Source organism: Lygodium microphyllum, chromosome 19 (genome assembly GCF_053477565.2).
Source record: "Lygodium microphyllum isolate KBCC chromosome 19, Lygodium_microphyllum_v1.1.10, whole genome shotgun sequence".
Lineage (NCBI taxonomy): Eukaryota > Viridiplantae > Streptophyta > Polypodiopsida > Schizaeales > Lygodiaceae > Lygodium > Lygodium microphyllum.
In genome coordinates, this window is record NC_141153.1 from 10,995,707 (window position 1) to 11,012,930 (window position 17,224).

General features: G+C 40.5%; 2 protein-coding genes across 5 annotated transcripts in view; one reads left to right on the forward strand and one right to left on the reverse strand.

The window, feature by feature from the left end:
* The window catches only part of LOC148019559 (uncharacterized), a 48,388-nt gene extending 35,258 nt beyond the window's left edge, over positions 1 to 13,130 (reverse strand). The window contains exons 1-16 of one of the 4 annotated variants that reach the window (XM_087699550.1): positions 12,298 to 13,130; positions 12,089 to 12,185; positions 9,291 to 9,406; positions 9,120 to 9,210; positions 8,925 to 9,041; positions 8,760 to 8,840; positions 8,574 to 8,675; positions 8,379 to 8,484; positions 8,157 to 8,269; positions 7,864 to 8,022; positions 7,686 to 7,739; positions 7,477 to 7,579; positions 7,294 to 7,365; positions 6,537 to 7,183; positions 6,310 to 6,422; positions 5,851 to 6,205 (exon numbers count right to left, since the gene is read on the reverse strand). In XM_087699550.1, coding sequence (XP_087555676.1) covers positions 5,851 to 6,205; positions 6,310 to 6,422; positions 6,537 to 7,183; positions 7,294 to 7,365; positions 7,477 to 7,579; positions 7,686 to 7,739; positions 7,864 to 8,022; positions 8,157 to 8,269; positions 8,379 to 8,484; positions 8,574 to 8,675; positions 8,760 to 8,840; positions 8,925 to 9,041; positions 9,120 to 9,210; positions 9,291 to 9,406; positions 12,089 to 12,185; positions 12,298 to 12,485 — 2,514 coding nt within the window. In that variant the 5' untranslated portion in view covers positions 12,486 to 13,130. Of the gene's footprint in view, positions 1 to 5,850; positions 6,206 to 6,309; positions 6,423 to 6,536; positions 7,184 to 7,293; positions 7,366 to 7,476; positions 7,580 to 7,685; positions 7,740 to 7,863; positions 8,023 to 8,156; positions 8,270 to 8,378; positions 8,485 to 8,573; positions 8,676 to 8,759; positions 8,841 to 8,924; positions 9,042 to 9,119; positions 9,211 to 9,290; positions 9,407 to 10,723; positions 10,922 to 12,088; positions 12,186 to 12,297 lie in introns of those variants that run through there. The other 3 variants (XM_087699551.1, XM_087699552.1, XM_087699553.1) reach the window with 3 other exon arrangements.
* LOC148019561 (uncharacterized) lies at positions 493 to 2,373 on the forward strand. Its single transcript, XM_087700781.1, has 2 exons — positions 493 to 1,029; positions 1,918 to 2,373. The coding sequence occupies exons 1-2, from the start codon at positions 493 to 495 to the stop codon at positions 2,371 to 2,373; spliced, it is 993 nt and encodes a 330-aa protein (XP_087556907.1).
* Positions 13,131 to 17,224: the final 4,094 nt, after the last annotated feature.

Here is a 17,224-nt window from a genome sequence, read left to right on the forward strand (position 1 = left end):
ATCTTTATTCAAACTGTCACTAAAAAAATAAATAATAAAGTGACGGTGACGGGCGCCCGCCACCTGCAGTGTGCAGTGGCGGTGACTATCTATGTAGTAATACATGAGCGGCTAGACAGAGGCGCCTTTACCCCCAACAAGTCCCTTGAGCCTGTGCGTGCCGGTTGGGCGAAGTACGGATGCTCTATCCTATCCGATGAATGGAGTGACCGCAAAAAAAGGGGGATCATTAACATCCTCGTCTCTTGCCCACTTGGCACATACTTCCTACGAGCGGTGGATGGAGGCACAAGGGGAAGGAGAACCACGGGCTCGTTCATGTATCGACACATACGGCAAGCCATCGTTGAGGTAATGCTTCTAAATCCATTATTTTGTAATCTCTTCTTTTAACCTCCCAAATTTATTCTAATTTCATCGTGTATAATCTTGTAGGTTGGGCCACAAAATGTGGTGCAAGTTATCATGGACAACGCCTCGAATTGTGTATCTATGGGGCGGAAACTTGAGGCCGAGTTTCCTTCCATAGTATGGACACCATGCGCTACACATTGTCTAGATCTTCTTATAGAAGATATAGGCAAGTTGGAGTGGGTGGTAAGGATTGTCAGTGATACTTGCACAATCGTTGGCTTTATCAACTCCAAGGTCCGAGTTCTTGCGATATATTGCTCATACTCGGACTTGGAGTTGAAGAAGCCATCGAAGACTCGATTTGCAGCCATGTGGCTTCTCCTCGAGCGTCTCTATGACGTTCGCAACAAGCTACAAAAAACAATTGTGTCAGATGAGTTTAAGGAATGGCTTGAAGGGGAGTCCACATCAAGCCAAGTGGAAGCAAAGGCCGTTCAAAGGCTTTGCTTAAAGGAGGAATTTTGGATGGATGTAAGGGGCATTACCATTGCCATCACTCCCATCTACAAGGTACTTCGCATGACGGACATGGAGGGACTATCGGTCTCCTCTATCATCTTATGGATGGCGGATGCGATGGAGAAGATACAATCATCGACCATCTTGGATGGGGAGGTCTCTTCTTCATGGTATTGTTTTTATTTTTATTTATTTTTAATGATTCATACTTCTTTTTAGTTTTAGAATCTATATTTCATATTGTCTCGCTCTTTCTTTTCAAATTTCACCTCTAAATCTCTATCATCTTACACCTACTGTAGTGATATCTTGGATACCACTCCTAAAAGAGATGACATTCTCTTTTTGACAAAGAAAAGATAGGAGTGGATGAAGCGACCCATACATGGGTTTGCGGCACTCTTACATCCCGCCTTCAAAAAACACCCTCTCTCTTCATGGATGCTAATGTCTTTGCCAATCGTGATGCCTTTCTTCCAAAGGCTTTAGCGGAAGAGCACCATGGTGCCTTCGTCCAAGAGCTCATTAATTATAGCGATCAAAGGGACACCGCTTTCGCATCTTCCATTTGTTGGAGACGGGAATCGTTGGTGAAGCCCCTTTTATTGTGGGAGCCATTTGGCTATCAATTGCCTCACCTCCAAAGAGTGGCCTTACACATTCTTGCACAGGTTTGAAAATCTCTTCTATTTTTTCATTTAATTCTAGTTACAACTTACAACTTGCAAACTTAAAGTTTAAACTTACTTTTTCTTCACATGGTTTAGGATTGTTCGTCGGGTGCATGTGAAAGGAATTGGTCCGCCTGTTCCCTCGTGCACACCAAAATTCGTAACAAGCTTGGCACACGACAATTGGAGCGACTAATTTATTGTCGCTCCAATTTACGCATGCTACGCAATATACATGCGATGTCTATGGCAAGACAAGTATCATATATCTAATTTTTATACTTTTTAGTTCATAACTTTATTCATAGATTATGAAATATATTTAAAAAAATTCACTTGTTTAATCTAAGTTCTTCATTCTTCAAATGTATAGATAAATGTGGATTCACTCAAGCTCTCCGCTAGTACACTTAAAAGTGTGACTCACTACAGAGACTTGGAGGAGGAGCAAATCTTTAGGGAGCTTTACTTGGAGCTCGAGGAGATAGACCAGCAAGTCTCTCACACTCGTGCACGACGTGTCCGTGTTGTTATTCACCCTCGCGCCGGTAGCAATGGAACTTCTACTTCGGCATCGACATCAGCTGCCCGTGATGCTTGTGGGGCCCTTAGATGCTACACAAGGCGTGGGAATGGCTCGAGAAGTACTCCTAGTTCGGCCCAGAAGGACATACCTATCACTGCCTCTCACCTAGAGCTTAGAGAGCCGGAGTATGATGACGAGGGCAATGTCATTAGTGAGGGTGATTTTGTTGAGGAGGGTGATGGCTCCTCAAGCGGTGACGAGGATGCTTCCACCTTCGATGCCGAGAGTGATATGAGCACCTAGAGTAATCATGTATCTTAATTCCGATTGAGCCATGGATAATGGCTTTTATCTCGATTCATTTTTGTACACTTTTTGTATAAGATTGCACATCTGGCTCATAATAAAGTTGTTGGTTTCATTATTCATTTTACATAGTACACTCTCGAGTCTTGTTTCAACTCTCTTGTGCACTTTTGGCTTGAATCTCTAAGTTTATGTTTTAACTTGTAAGTCCAAACATTAAGCATAGACTTATATGTATTTTTTATTTCATCGGACGTAGGTCCAAGATTTATTAGTCCGATTAATACCGTACTACCATCGGATTGTACTTATCGGATGCCATCGGGCGTGACAACCATGGCCCTATGTTATAATATAAAACCCTGCAAAAGAGATCAAAATCTGCGAGCACAAAGGCTCATGATGCTCCCAAAAAAAAAACTAAAAGTAAAGGAAAGCAAAGCTAAGTGCAATGCAATGAGTATGTAAGTATGCAACGGAAGTCTAAAAAAGGGAAATGCTAAGTGTGTGGCTATCATCGTGTACGGTGAAGTGGGAAAGTAGTCCTAGAAGGTGCAATGGATACCCTAGAAATGGAAGCGTAAAGCGTAATAGCTTAGCCACTAGCACACCAATCAGCCAATCCTTCATGAGTAGTGAAGGAGATAGACGACTGAGGTTGTCCGCATACCACATGTCTAGTAGCCACCGGGGCACATGGGGCACATGGTGTAGTAGCGTGAGAGAGAGTCCCACTGGACTAGCTAGCTAGAGTGGAGCAATCGCAATAGTCTGCTATGGTTTTCTAGGTGGAAGACCCTGGTCCTTGGTACAACACTCCTTGTCCACATGGTCCGAGCTCTGACAATGTGTGCAAAACCTATTTTTATTAGGAATTTGCTACCAAAGGGATCATGGTTCTTTGGTTCTGTCGGAGGAAGGGGCGTCATCCTTATTTTGACTTGTCTTGTGGACTTGATCGTGCAACCTTGCGTAACACAAGAGCTAATACTCAAAACTCGTAGATGATCAGCAATCTAGATAGTGAGATAATGTGTTGAATAAAATGAAAGTATTTGTCCCACAACTTATTCAAGAAGAATGTGACTTCATCGTCATCTAACTTCGGGGAACCAATCAATAGTGGCAAGCTCAACAAGTAACTGCCGATATTTAGCCAACTTGGCTTTTAGATCATCCCCTTTCTTAATATAGAACTCCTGAAGCTCAAAATCAAGATTGATACATCTAGTGTAATCTGCAGCTGCATAGTGGTTCATCAAATGACTCCAATGCTCAAACACGACAGGAAAATGTTGTAACTAAGAGTGGAATTTAAAAAGCAACCCCTGTATTAACTCAATATTGACCATGGCATTTCACACTCTCCATTGACGAATATAATCAAGGAGAGCTAATCAAGGATCTAGCATAGGCTCGGTACCAATGATCAGGATCCAAAGTCCTTGAGATTCAAGTACTTGTTGCATGAAGTTCAACCAAGTGGTAAAATTCGACGCGTTAAAACGAGTCCTATCAATGAAGGCATTCTTGATCGTTGCAAAAGAAGTGGCAGTGCTAGGAGATAGAGAAGGTGTATAATGGGAGTAGGATGGGTAGGGAGGATAGGGTGGGGAAGTGAAGTGGAGTACACTTGGGAAGGAATCCCAAAGTGCCCACCATGCATACAAGAAGTGTGCACAATGGTTCCAAATGTGAGCATGGGTGTATAAGGTATGGGCATGGTAACCACATGAGAAGCCTAGAATGGAGGGATAGGGACGAACACGAGGAGCGAAGAAGGAAATCCCTGCATACGAGTAACCCAAGGAATGTGTAACGGCAGTCCATAAGTAGAGGATGAATATCCCTACATCTGAAAGGTCATAGGGGAGTGGGGAAAGGGGGGAGGGGGGGGAGTTGTGCGTGTCCAGGGAAAGTGAGAAGGATGCCTATCACAGCCGTCCTGAAGTATAAGGATGTGATAAAGTAGGGGTTTAAAAGAGAGGGAGAGGGTTGGGGTAAACTTTAAAGTTCAAAGAGCAAGAGCAAGAGAGAGGGGATGGGAGAGGCTTGAACCTTGATAGGGTGTAGGAAAGAGGAGAGAGTGAGAGGCTAGAGCTTCACAAATCACAAATCAATTCAAGATCCAAGAGAGGTAGATGAGAATGGCAAATGCTTGCTGAATTGGTGTGGAAGCATGGAGAGGAGCGCCTTTTGTAGATGAGAGAAGGGTCAAACAGTCAAAGAGGGGTCAAGAGTCAAACATGGCTACTAGCTGGATGGAATCCAAGGGGTCGAGCTTTACGAATCGTACAGTGCAATCAGTACCATATGATGTACAAGTGCAACTATGGGTATGACACACTCTTGGAGCTGTTCTCCACATCTCTGACACACCTCACCCCTCTACCCCAATTCTTTAGACACAAAGGTTCAAAGCCTCTTTGTATCATTCTCATTTCTATACTTCATCTTCTTCAAGTTCATCCTCTTCTTCATTTAACCATCATTAGACTGTGTTTATCATGTGTCATACATTCTGTGTTCCTCTTTGTTTTCCTTGGATTTTCTTACACAGCCTACAAGGTCTTGGCCAAGTTGATCAATTCTTGTCTGTAGTCAGTCCTCCAGGTTTTGATTTGGGGCAAGCTTGTTAAGGATAGTAGCATCGAAGACAATGCCTCCACCTCAGTTTTTTTGAGGTGGTTCTAATTCTCCATCATATTGGGAATTTGCTGAAGTTTCAAATGGATTCCTGAAGGCAAGACTGTTCACTCTCCCCTTGAAGTTGGCAATGATTTCACTCTCACTCAACAACTCCTCCGAATGCTCAACTCTCACCTCATTTTTTGAGGTACCAACAAGCTCACTTGCAACAAGAGATCAGATAGTTGTATATAAAACGAATAAGCTTCTCTGGACCATACAAAGGCACAGCGAGCCCAAGCAAAAGGCTCGGTCAATATGTGCCACACTCCACCAAAAACACAAATGGATCCCAGCCAGACATGGTTGATCACTGCTTGTTTTAACACCTCCTTTTCACCTGTACCTTTCATTAAGTGACATTGGGCAGTTCAAGCATGAGTTTTCAGTGGGCCAAGAATGATGGTTGGTATACAAAAGCCAAAGTGACTTTGTAGAATTAATGTGACTGAAAGACCAAGGTGAGCAGAGGGAGAGCACCAGCTTACTGGAGCCCAGGTGTTTTTGGCAATAAGTCCCACAACAATACACACAGAGATTGCTGAGTAGTATCCTTTAAAATCTCAGTCAGATGCTTCACACTGTATTGACAGGATAACCTTTAAAATCTAATTTTTCTCTCGAGCAGGACACCTTGAAGCAGCATCTTCAAGTCATTCTCAGTAAAGAGATCAAGGCACCCATGTAAGGACATGGGAATTAGTGAGCAGGTAGATTCACCATCTTGCTACTACGTATGCAACTTGGCACCTAGCAGCATGAAAATCTTAACTCTGTTACTCGTACCTTTTGAACAAGATGTTGCTGTTGCTGGGCTACTAGCCGCTCCTGTATCATCAATGCTTCAAGCGATGACATTTGTGTCTCCAGTTCTTGCACAGCCTGAGATATCTTTACCTTTAACTGGTCAGAATGTGCTGACTTGAACTTTTTCGTGAAAACTTTGTCCTGAGTTTCCTCCCACTTGATCTCCACAGTCCCCAGATCAGGCTTTAACTTATCAATGAGTGTGTTTCTCTGACTTTCATCCAGTGTAATCTTCACAGTTCTCATAACAGATTTTTTGCCTAGTTTCTCATCAGAATTGTCAATCAAACTCTCTTTATGACTTCTTGACACCTCTTGATCTTCAAGCCAAGGCCTGTACAAAGAATATCTCAATGCTGCTCCATGCTATGGTGAAATACAATAATCACAAATGCAAAAAATAAATTGCCACAGTGTAACCAGATAACTACTGCTTACTTAACCAGAAAGAAGAATGCAAGGAATGCTGATCCACTAATTGCACTGGATGACATTAATACTCTCCCAAATTCATATGAAGCATGAGCAGAGCTTTTCAAGGTAATGAGCATCTGCAAACACAGAAGACTGTCATCCACAAGCATGCACAACACAACAATGAAAAACTTTGTGCACAACAATTTGAGCCACACATGCATGTTGAGAGCAGTGAAAAGAATGATTACCATCCAACCAGCAACCAATGCGACAGCACTTGCTGTTGCAGTGGGCAAAAGTGATCCAACATCCCTGACTAAATTAAATGTTGTGCTTTTGCCCGAAGACTTCTGAGATGCTTCAATTGTGTTGGGGGCTGATCCTGTTATTCCAGCATCCTGTTTCTGAAAAATGTTATGCCATTCCATGTTGAAAATAGCTACATCCCTGAGTTTCTTAGTCACCCCAGAGGTGACTGGTTGACTGAAAGAAGGGTTAGACTTTGATGCATGAGCTTGAGAGCATTCACTTGGCTCACTACTACTTACCTTGTTCCACCCTTTCAACAGTACACTTTCTACAACACTATTCAGTTTACCAATTAGCATCACATGAGAGGATGAGTCTTCTGTGAAATGAGGTACAGATGATGAAGTAAATGCAGGTTTTTCCTTGCCCTTCTTCCTCTGATGTTTTACTGCATTACACAAAAGCTCAAAGTTTGTACTGAGGGCATTGTGACCAACAGTTCTTAGCTTTTCTGTCACAGTTGCAATGTGTGGAAGGACCTGCACTGACTCCACTGAGTCCATGAAAATTTGGGGCATCAAGATAGGTTCCTTGAAATATCGATGATGCAATGCTGCTGAAGCAGAAGGCCTCCCATTCCAAAGGCCTGAAAACTCAAGGGAAAAGTTCCTCGTATTCTCATTAAATGGAAGTGATCATTAAAATGGCAACAATTACTTGTGATTCATAAACATAAAACATCCCATTACGTCGTACTTGGCCATATTGCAAATTGCTTGTCATGCCGAGGTTGTAGTAAAGCTGTTGCAAGTTCCCAACCCGCTCCCCCTAGTAAAAGTTATTCCCTATTAAGAACTGTCATGATTTTCTGCTGAGAAGCAGTAGAGAGGACACGGAATTTAGAAGGTACAAAGTAGACAGATACAGAACAGGACTGACCATCTGCATCCAAATATGCAAACTCCTCCACCCCATAACGACACTTAGAGCGCCATCTATTTAGATCATATCCACTGTGCTTTAGCTCAGCATTGAAAGCTTGCTATCATGTCAAATCAAAGAGGCACAAATAGATGAGTCAGTAAATTAGCAGTGTGCCCAAGTTTCAAATTGTGAAGGAAGCATATCGAAGAACATGGATTCCCTACCAATCCAGTGTCATGTCGCAAAGGTTTCATAGTAAGCTGCATCAGTATGAGACCCTGCATTTGTAAGCACCAAAAGCTTGAAATTCTTACAAGAAAACAAGATGGCATGCAGAATACATAATGACAATAAGAAAATAATACAAGACAATAGTAAGAAAATAAAGTTGTGTAAGCTCACAGCAGAGTATAAATCAAACCGATCTGGGGTGTTTAGATGCCAAAATAGTGGAGACACAAGAGAACAAAATGGCTCTGGTGGCAACTGGGGAGTGTTTGTAGGCATTACATAATGCTCAGGAGCAGCATACATGGGATCAATAACTGTTTCATTTGGAGACTGTGACAAAAAAAAAAGGACTTCTTAGCACAAAAGCAACAAAAGTATTTGGTAAAGACCAACCAGTAATGTTTGACAACAAAGAACGCGGTAATTTTACATAAAAAGGGAACGCTTGAAGAGGGTGCACCTACATAATTGTATCCTGAACGAAGATCCACACAGGCCCCAAAATCAATGAATTTAAATTTCCCAGCATCTTGATCCAATATAAGATTAAGAGGCTTTACATCCCGATGCACAAGTCCTACAGATCAGATCTGTGTGCAATGGTCAGTGCAGGTTGATACAGGAGTTATGAATCAAAACCACAAAGAGGGAAAAGAAAGGGTCATTCTATGGCTTTTATTCATCACCACATTTATGTAGTTGATGTAAGTTGGTCAGTATCTGCCTGAACACACAACGTATCACTGCTGAATTTTTTCTGAATGCAATGTCCTTTGAATTAGAATCTTGGTTCTGCACTTTCACGATAAAATTTATAAACATCATCGTATAAATATGATCAGTAAATCTAAAGAAACTGAAAAACATGCACAGACAATTACTTTATTGAGGACAATAGTGGAGATATTTTCTGGAAAACTCTTCTGCTTCAAGTAGTAATCAAGAGTACGATCTCCTTGAAAATTCCAAACCATCCATACCCCCTGTGGAGGCAAACAACTTGAAATAAGGAAAAACATGTGCGAAATATAAATGCAACTAGTCTCAGCTTCAGAGGATTGCATTACCTCTGAAAGTTTTCCACGAGCTTCTGAAGGCATTACTTGCATGGTACCAAGGAACTCAGCACATGCAAATGAAGCTGTCCTCTGCTGACATTAGGATATCACTAAGGACCTCAAATGGAAAATAGAGATCATGTTAAACATTACCACATAGTAGCCGGATATTACCTGCAAACGATAATTCATATGGATTTCTGAGTCATGCATTTCTGATGCTCCCTTGACCCTTGTCTTAGCTTTCTTAAGCACAACATGCAAAGAGTCTGATGTTTTTTCCCTCCCCACCTGCTTCAGTTACAGAGTTCAGCACCCCAATGTAAAAACCTCAAGATACATAGAACATAGTTTGAGAAGTGTTCCTACCTTACCTCGACCCAAAAAGCCCTCATAAACCATACCGAATGATCCTTCCCCAAGCAGCCTTCCAATTTCAACCTCGTTCGGAGAGAATGACCTGCAACCACACCCAATGATCATTCATGCAACTTTGAACTCTTATGAAACATAAAACCTCAGTGTCTCAATTTTTTTTACCGGCAAGAGGATGCGTGAATAGGTGCATAGACAAAGTCAATCAGACCAGCAAGACTTCCTGGGGCTGCAAACATATAGTAAAGTGTAACTGGTGCCATGATTGCCCACCAATTGCCCTGCAAAATAAATTTGAGTATGTTTGCTTAGTGCCAAAACAATAGAATTCCTACTGCACAATCATACTCCAGCCTTCTGAGTCACTTTTTCCCCCTCTCCCCCTGCAACTGTCATGCACAATAGAACAGAAAGTGCATGTAATAAAAGATGACTGGTTATGCTCCACTCTAAAGGACAACAAGCTCACACACGTCTTGTATTAACACGCTTCATTTATAAAACTCGTCTGCGTGTAATATCCTTGCATGAACAGAAGCTTGCGCACTTGCAAATATGGTATGATGTGGGTGTGCGTGTTTTTTTCCTTTAACTTTCTATGCAGGGGATAGGGGTTTTCGGTTTTTGTAATGCATTGTCAATGCTGACGCACCCAGTCTGTTGCTTACAATCTTTGACACCCTTGTCACCTTCCCTTTCATCATTAGTCAATACCCTTCCAAGTTCCATCACATATTGACACCTCCAGTCCCACATCTGCAACTATTTCAATGAAGTCACCCCTGGTAATGCCTCCCATGTCATACCATCTCTGATGCCTCACAGACATCTGCTCATGCTTTTGCTCAGCATATAGCCATAATGCAGCACATCGTACTTCAACAAGTGTGAATCCTAGCTGTTAAGCAAGTCACACAGTCAAATAGATTTTCAACAGAGTCCTACTTCATTCTGATCAGGCCTCAACCCAAACTAAACATGTGCCTCCCCTGCCCAATCTCGATCCTCACCAATCTAGCAAATGCTTTTATTATGCAGTACACCTAGACAACCCCTAACGTAATGGCCATTTAGGATGCCAGTGTGCCTAGTGTAGGATAATGGTTTGTTGGGTGATCGCTGGGGTTACAGTCATTTTGGCTATGTTTTTGCCTTGTTCATTACTTAGATCCGGAAAACGAATCTATGCTGTAATATCTGGGTAACATTGAAAGCACTACTGCCATGCTCAGTGGACCACATCCACTCCATTGCTCAGCTTTTGGCAAAGGCCTATTTGCTTCAAAGATAAGAGTGTAACAATTCATTGGCACAAAGTCCAGATATATCTGTTTATGGGATCTGCAGCAGCCAATTACATAAATTTGCATGGGTTCTGAAGAAACGTTTTGAAATGCATTTGGCCTTCTCCTCACTCCTTAATGCAAGCTACAAAGTGCAAATATCATTTTTCCAACCACCGTATAGGTGTGACTCAAGCTCAAATATAGGTGCCTCCAACTACACCAGCAAAGTCCTTACAAATTCTACCACAAAAAATGTGATGCAAACAAACTAGATACTATGCAGCATACAAATTAACGAAGGTGATAGCTTACGTGTGAAAATGCAGCCAAGCCTTCACAGTTGGTCCTTGTTTTGCAGATAGTTTTCTGGTCATTGATGCTAGAGTGCACATTCCAGCAAGATTGACATGTGAGGATGAAAAACAACTAAATGGACTTTTCCAAACAGACCAACCATCTCCTTCAAGGCAAGGGGACTCAGATCATACATAGACCCTAGCTTGCAATTTATACATCCAGCACAAGGACTTCAAATGCAAGCCACAGCCATGACTGCAGAAGGACAAAAATGCAAGCCACAGATATGGCTGAAGAAGAAACATGTTTGTATACACTATGGAAGCTCTGAAATGAAGATTGTTAACTTAAATTTTGAGGCTCTGGACAAAATGGCTTCACCATGATCTTGTAAGACATGAACCCTTCTCTGTCACTCAGCAAGCTTATTGCATGCAATCTTATCCACATGAATGTGCAATTCAAACACAAGGAGCAAGAAATGAGCGTCAGATTTCCAAGACCTGTATCGAACAAACACAGTCACCCATTTCATTTGAGCCTCTTGAATATGCAAAAGTGATCTATTTAACACTCAAACTTCTCTGACCATTTGTTTGCCCGTCAGGGTTAATAATAGTTTCACAGTTCTCAACCTTTCTATCTGATAACTGGATGCATCAAGACCTAGATCATTACATATCCAGAAGCTTCACCAGAGTGATGAAATACTCAAGATTTGATTTTCCATTTGATTTGTGTCACTTCCTTATGCAACTGCTTTAATGATACACAGACTTGTCAGTTTTTCTCACTCGTCTGACTGAGAGAGGGTGCCTATCACGTTCATCACCCTACCTGCTTATCTAATCACTGTATAGCACAAAGACCTGCAATCATTGGAGATATTCACATTGAACAAAGGTGATCACTTCTAGGATCTAATGAGAGCATCCAGGATCTAACTCAGGCATCTACAAAACCTCCTGAAATTCCTGGAGAAACCATCATCACTTGCAGAAGCTAGCAACTGACTTCTTGCCTCGGAGGATTCATTGGCAGCTCCATGACGTACATAGAAAGCTCCAAATGAGCATTCGTTTCGAGCTATTGATACTGACTCACCTCCCTAGGCCAAATTAATGGATGCATATTCACAAAGATTCCTCTTCCCACCAATGGTTGCTATAGTACGAAGGTCAGTTTACAATGCTCCAGATGTTGATCCATGAGCAGCACACTGACCTATAATTTTGACTTCTTTCCTACTCATTCCTGCAGTATTCTCTTAAGTGAACATGTCAGATTCTTGACCCTAAAGAAGCAGAACATAGAATGACTTTGGAGATCCAGAAGCCTACTGACAAAGATGCATTTGAACATTTAAGAAATGCTTCTTACAGCATCTTCTGAAGGAAGAGGAAGCCCAAGCTGAATTGCACCTTCAAGTACAACATTATGCAGCTTCGCCAAACCATTTTGTGGATCCGTTGCCAGACTGCAAAATAGGCAGCAAACAGATCCAGACACTGAGCAATCATTCACACGTAATGAGATCATTTGAGGACTATAATTGGGTGCATCGCCACGTTCATGATAAAACTTCATACCGTGTTAAGACACCTTCTGCGACGTTGGGCAAGGCATGTTGTGCTCTGCATTTGAGCCCAGCTGGGGAGGAACTGGAGAAAGGGGATTTCACTGGCAGACACGTTAAGTGAACAGGAGAGGCCGATCCGACCGAAGTAATGGTGAAACTACCCGCTCCAAGATAATGCCTTGATGACATATGAGCCATAGCTAAATCTGAAAATCCTCCTGTTCTCTGTGTGCGGAAAGTTCTATGGAGTACTCTCGAAGATCATCCGGACACAACAAAAGAACATCCTCTTAAACAAATGGTCCTTGAATCCAGGAGAAGTCCTCCTGTACTCTGTGTGCAAGGTTTCAATGAGTCCTAGAGACCATCTTGATGTCTCAACGAACAGAGATAAGATAACAGCCGCTCACAGATTCTTTGAATCCACATTAGACGCTCAACCTTGAGGCAATTTGGTTTGAAGGGAAGACGGCCAGTCCAGATCAACTGAGCTTGTGGCGAGCCTCAATGTCAAGATTGTAATGCAGAATCGGTATAGACGACTCCTCCTTGGACTCCCTTGATGACAAAGACGAAAGGCTGCAGATTTTTTCCTGGGCCGTTGGGTAGATTCTTCTTGTACTCGAGTGCAGATTTTTTCATTGGCAGTCGGGTAGATTCTTCTTGTACTCGAGCGGACACTGGAAAACCAAAACCAAAATCTGTTCGTTTGTGAAGCCCAACAGAGAGGAGAATTTCTAAGTCTCTTCCTTGGCCACAGGTGGCCTGTCCATCTCTCCGCCATCCATCCATCCATCCATCCATACGTTATAAGTAAGACCGACTTTTGTCGCATGCATCTGACATTAAAAGTCGCATGCATCTCACATTACGACGTGGCTTAAGAACTGCTAGCAACTTGCCAAGAGAGCCCACGGGCCACTGCCCAGAGCCCTTCCCAGCAGACAACTAGGCGCCCATGCTCGATAGGGTGCTATAGCGCATATAAAGCAACCTCCACACTTTAACCCCCCACACAGTTGGGATTTATGGCTCAAATTGTACTTGACGTACACAAGTGATGGTGATGGTTACTTCTTCTTTGAGTATATATATATACTAGGCGCTCTGCACCTAGACTTGCCCTCGAAGCGCCGGGGCGGCGCAATTTTTGAGGGGGGCGGGTGCCATTCTCTTTTTTTTTTGTGGGGGAGGTGGGGGGCTGCCATGTGGCACCCGCCCCCCACCTCTCCTTAACTAATAGTATAGATATATATATACTTTTTTTACCCCACAAAACTCATTTGAGTAACTTTTTTATTAATAACTTTGCGGTTTAAAAGGGCAATGGCCATAATTACACCACTTGAACTACCCCATAATGAAGAGAAACATCCACATATAGTCAACTTGCACTCATTGGGTGTGATCCTCGTTGACATTTTGCACACTAGTTGCACTTGATTAATATTTATAAGTGCAAATCATGTGTTTAGATTACTTCAACTTATTAAAGATAAACTTGAAAACTCATATCATAAATCAAAGAAAAAATGTTTGGAATGCTTTGATCGCATGCAAGATGTGTGTGTGTGTGTGTGTGTGTGTGTGTGTGTGATGAATCTATTAAAAAGTAGAGAGAGAGAGAGAGAGGTGGGGCATATAATTCAAGCAATGGTCAATAGGTGGCTCACAAGCAAGCTTGCATGCAAGATAGGGGAGAGTGACAAAAAAAGAGGCATGAATCTATTTAAACAATAGAGAAAATTAAGGAAGAGAAGTGATAATTAAAAAAGGTTTGTAATGAGTTTAAACTTTATTTCATGCAAGATATGAGAGAGAGAGAGAGAGAAATGAATTCATTAAAAAAGTAGAGAGAGAGCCATAGGTGGTGCATTTAATTGAAGCAACTCTCCATAGGTGGTCCGCATACAAGAAAAAAAAGGTTTGGGATATATGTATTGCATACCATGTAGGCTCTTTTAGAAAAAATTCTATTATTTTCTTTCTTTTTTTAATGCAAATAAATTACTATCAAAATAATGTTTATAATTGCATCCTTTAATAATTTTAGAATATAAAATAGAAAGCCCTAATAATTTTAACTATTACTACTTTTCAATAGCTCCACATTAATATGAAAACATGCTCCTTCTTCCTAACAGTTGAAACATCACCTAGGTTAATTGACCTAGGAATGGTAGAGAGATCAAGCAATGTGTGGTGTGGCCGCACCACTGTAACTCCAATGAAAGTTTAGGCAGGACTTGGCACATTCCATGTAGTCACACAAAAAATGGAGTGATTGGACCCCATATGCATGACCATCACATGGCAATTCAAGTGATTGATGCAAGCGACAATCTTGGTGCTTGTTAGAATGGAAGCTCTATTTGTATTGCCCTTCTTGCCCCCTTCCATAGTTGAAACACACACACACACACACAGCACACGAGTGATTGAGCAAGGAACATAGTGTTCGTCCTATTGGTACACACTTGAAGACCTTGCTTCCTATGTTGAAGTCCTACTCCAAGTCGGTTGGAACATCCTTTGTTAAAGAAGTCCCTCTTTCAATTTCATCTCTAACATGCTAAACTACATAAACATTTGCATATTTTTTGGTTCTCTACACCAAAAAGATAAAGCATGTCTACAAGTGCAATCTTTGTTAAGATGCACAAAAATTATTATCTGTTGTCATGGCAAGTACCACACATAAATTGATGCTTATTATCTAGGGAAAATTATTTGTCCATTGCCTTTAATTTCCTACACAACTACTGTCTCAACATGTTCCTTTAGGCTATTATAGAATTGATTGCATGAATATCCAATTTCTTGTTCACTGGATTGCCTTTCTAGCTACCAACTTTTCACAAAGTTTTCTAATACTTCATAGTACTTTGCTACATGAAAAAGAATCCATTTTTGCAATAGATTTTGTGTTTGCTATGCATGCAACTTTTTGCATACTCCCATGTGATTGTCATGACATAAAAATTTCCTATGTGTTTGCAAAAAGGATGAATCATGACTAGAGTCAAATGCATGAAGATGGAGTTTTTGGTCTAATGTCTACCATGAAATCTTGGTTTTAAACTATTGATAGAAAGCTAGTAATTGTGGTTTGAAATGTTTTACTAAAAGAGAATAATTGTTGTCACCATGCATAAATATAAATGCACTATTACTTACAACACGAATATGAATTGTGACAACATGGACCTAGAACCTTTTTGCATACTCTTCTGAAACTTGATTGGGTGTAGTGTTTCAAATCAGTCAATATTGCCTATTTTGCCCCAAAATAAGTTTTTATTTTATATTAGCTACAAGGGGTTTTGGGGTATGCAAATATAAATAAAGTTGTTTTTTTATCAAATTTGATTTATTAATGATCTATTAAACTTATAAGTTAATAAAACCTCCATTTTCAATTTAGCATGTTTGGTTCCATAGCGTAGTGCATGAAAGGGTTCGAACTATAAACCCTTTATTGTCAAAAGATGCATTTGGCTCTTTCCATTGTAGATGTCTATATGTTTTTTATTTCATTCCTTACATTCTTTTTCCTTTCATGCATTAACTGAGATGCTTACAAATGAACAATGTATTTTTCATGAAATTTGCTTACCTCTTGTGACATATATGGCCATTGCTAAGTGTCTATGTATTAATGATCGTATGCATATCTATTTTATCTGGAATTTTAAGGATTGATTTAATAAAGGCAACCTCGACCAAGCAAAGGTTCACACTACATAAAGGAAATGGAATTTGTATTTTACATTGTGAATTGCTACCCCATTCTTCCCCAACCTTCCTCCCCTTCTCTTACATTTAAGTTATATTGTAGTAACAGCTTCATTTTTTGGTCATTTTGAATTGGATTCCCCCCCCCCCATCCATGTTGTCTAATGGAGCACTGCCAGTTGCCTTAATTATGGACTTGCTTTCATTTAAGGAAACTTATAGTTAATAAAAGCATTTGTGTGTTGACTAATCGATTGTGAACCAGTTGTATTTCCATAACATTGTTCAATTTCATCATTTATTTTGTTTCAATGTTATGTCACAAGGTTATGGCACAAAGCACCCCATACTTTTGTTGCTTTACACACACATAAAATATATAAAACATTTCTACATAAACAAAACGAACATTGAATATTAAGATTCTTTATACATCTACATTTTATAATGGATCAAATTGGCCTTTTCACATAGACATGGATCTTTTTCTACACTTTGTTGAAGAGTGTAGCCAGCTTCACCATTTCTAAAGATTAGTGCAAATGAACAAAAGGCACTATAAAATTAAACAAACAATGTAGTCTATGCTATATTTCCTTTCACTATGAAAATAATAATTGTTTCTTCAAACTCTTCTAGTCATATAGATGCTTAGTAAAAGCACCATGAAGTTCTTATGCATAGGCCTCCCAAACATAAATATATACACAATATCAAGCATATTCTTGCTTATATCTCTATATGTGAAAATTAGTGTCTTTCTTGCTTTCCAAATTGACATGCTTCATAGACTTTATGTAATTCTGCAACTTTAGATCTAGGCAAACCTATAATCAACCCTTTAGATCACATTAATTTTAGCATTTGCACATTTGCATGTCCAATAGGTTTGTGCCATATTTCAATCTCCAATCACATCTTTGCCTTTGGGATGGATACACAACAACATTTGTGATAGAAATTCCAACATCAAAAGTAAACATGCAATTAACTCTGCTTCCTTTTGCAATCAACCTATGCTTATTATTAAAGTATTCAACAAAATAGTCCTTCGCATTAAATTTAACTTGCAGCCTTTGCTCTACCATCTAACCAAGTGATACCAAAATCTTTGTGATGGACAACACATTTAATACATCTGATAAACACTTCTTTTGATCATCATGCAAGGACAAGGGAACTTTTCCAATGTGTGAAATTGG

What these genes read in the sequence shown, in the direction of transcription:
- LOC148019561 (XM_087700781.1), top strand. Translation starts at nt 493, where the DNA reads ATGGGGCGGAAACTTGAGGCCGAGTTTCCTTCCATAGTATGGACACCA. An exon ending in CGACCATCTTGGATGGGGAG is followed by an intron (nt 1,030 to 1,917) that starts GTCTCTTCTTCA and finishes TCAAATGTATAG; the next exon opens with ATAAATGTGGATTCACTCAA.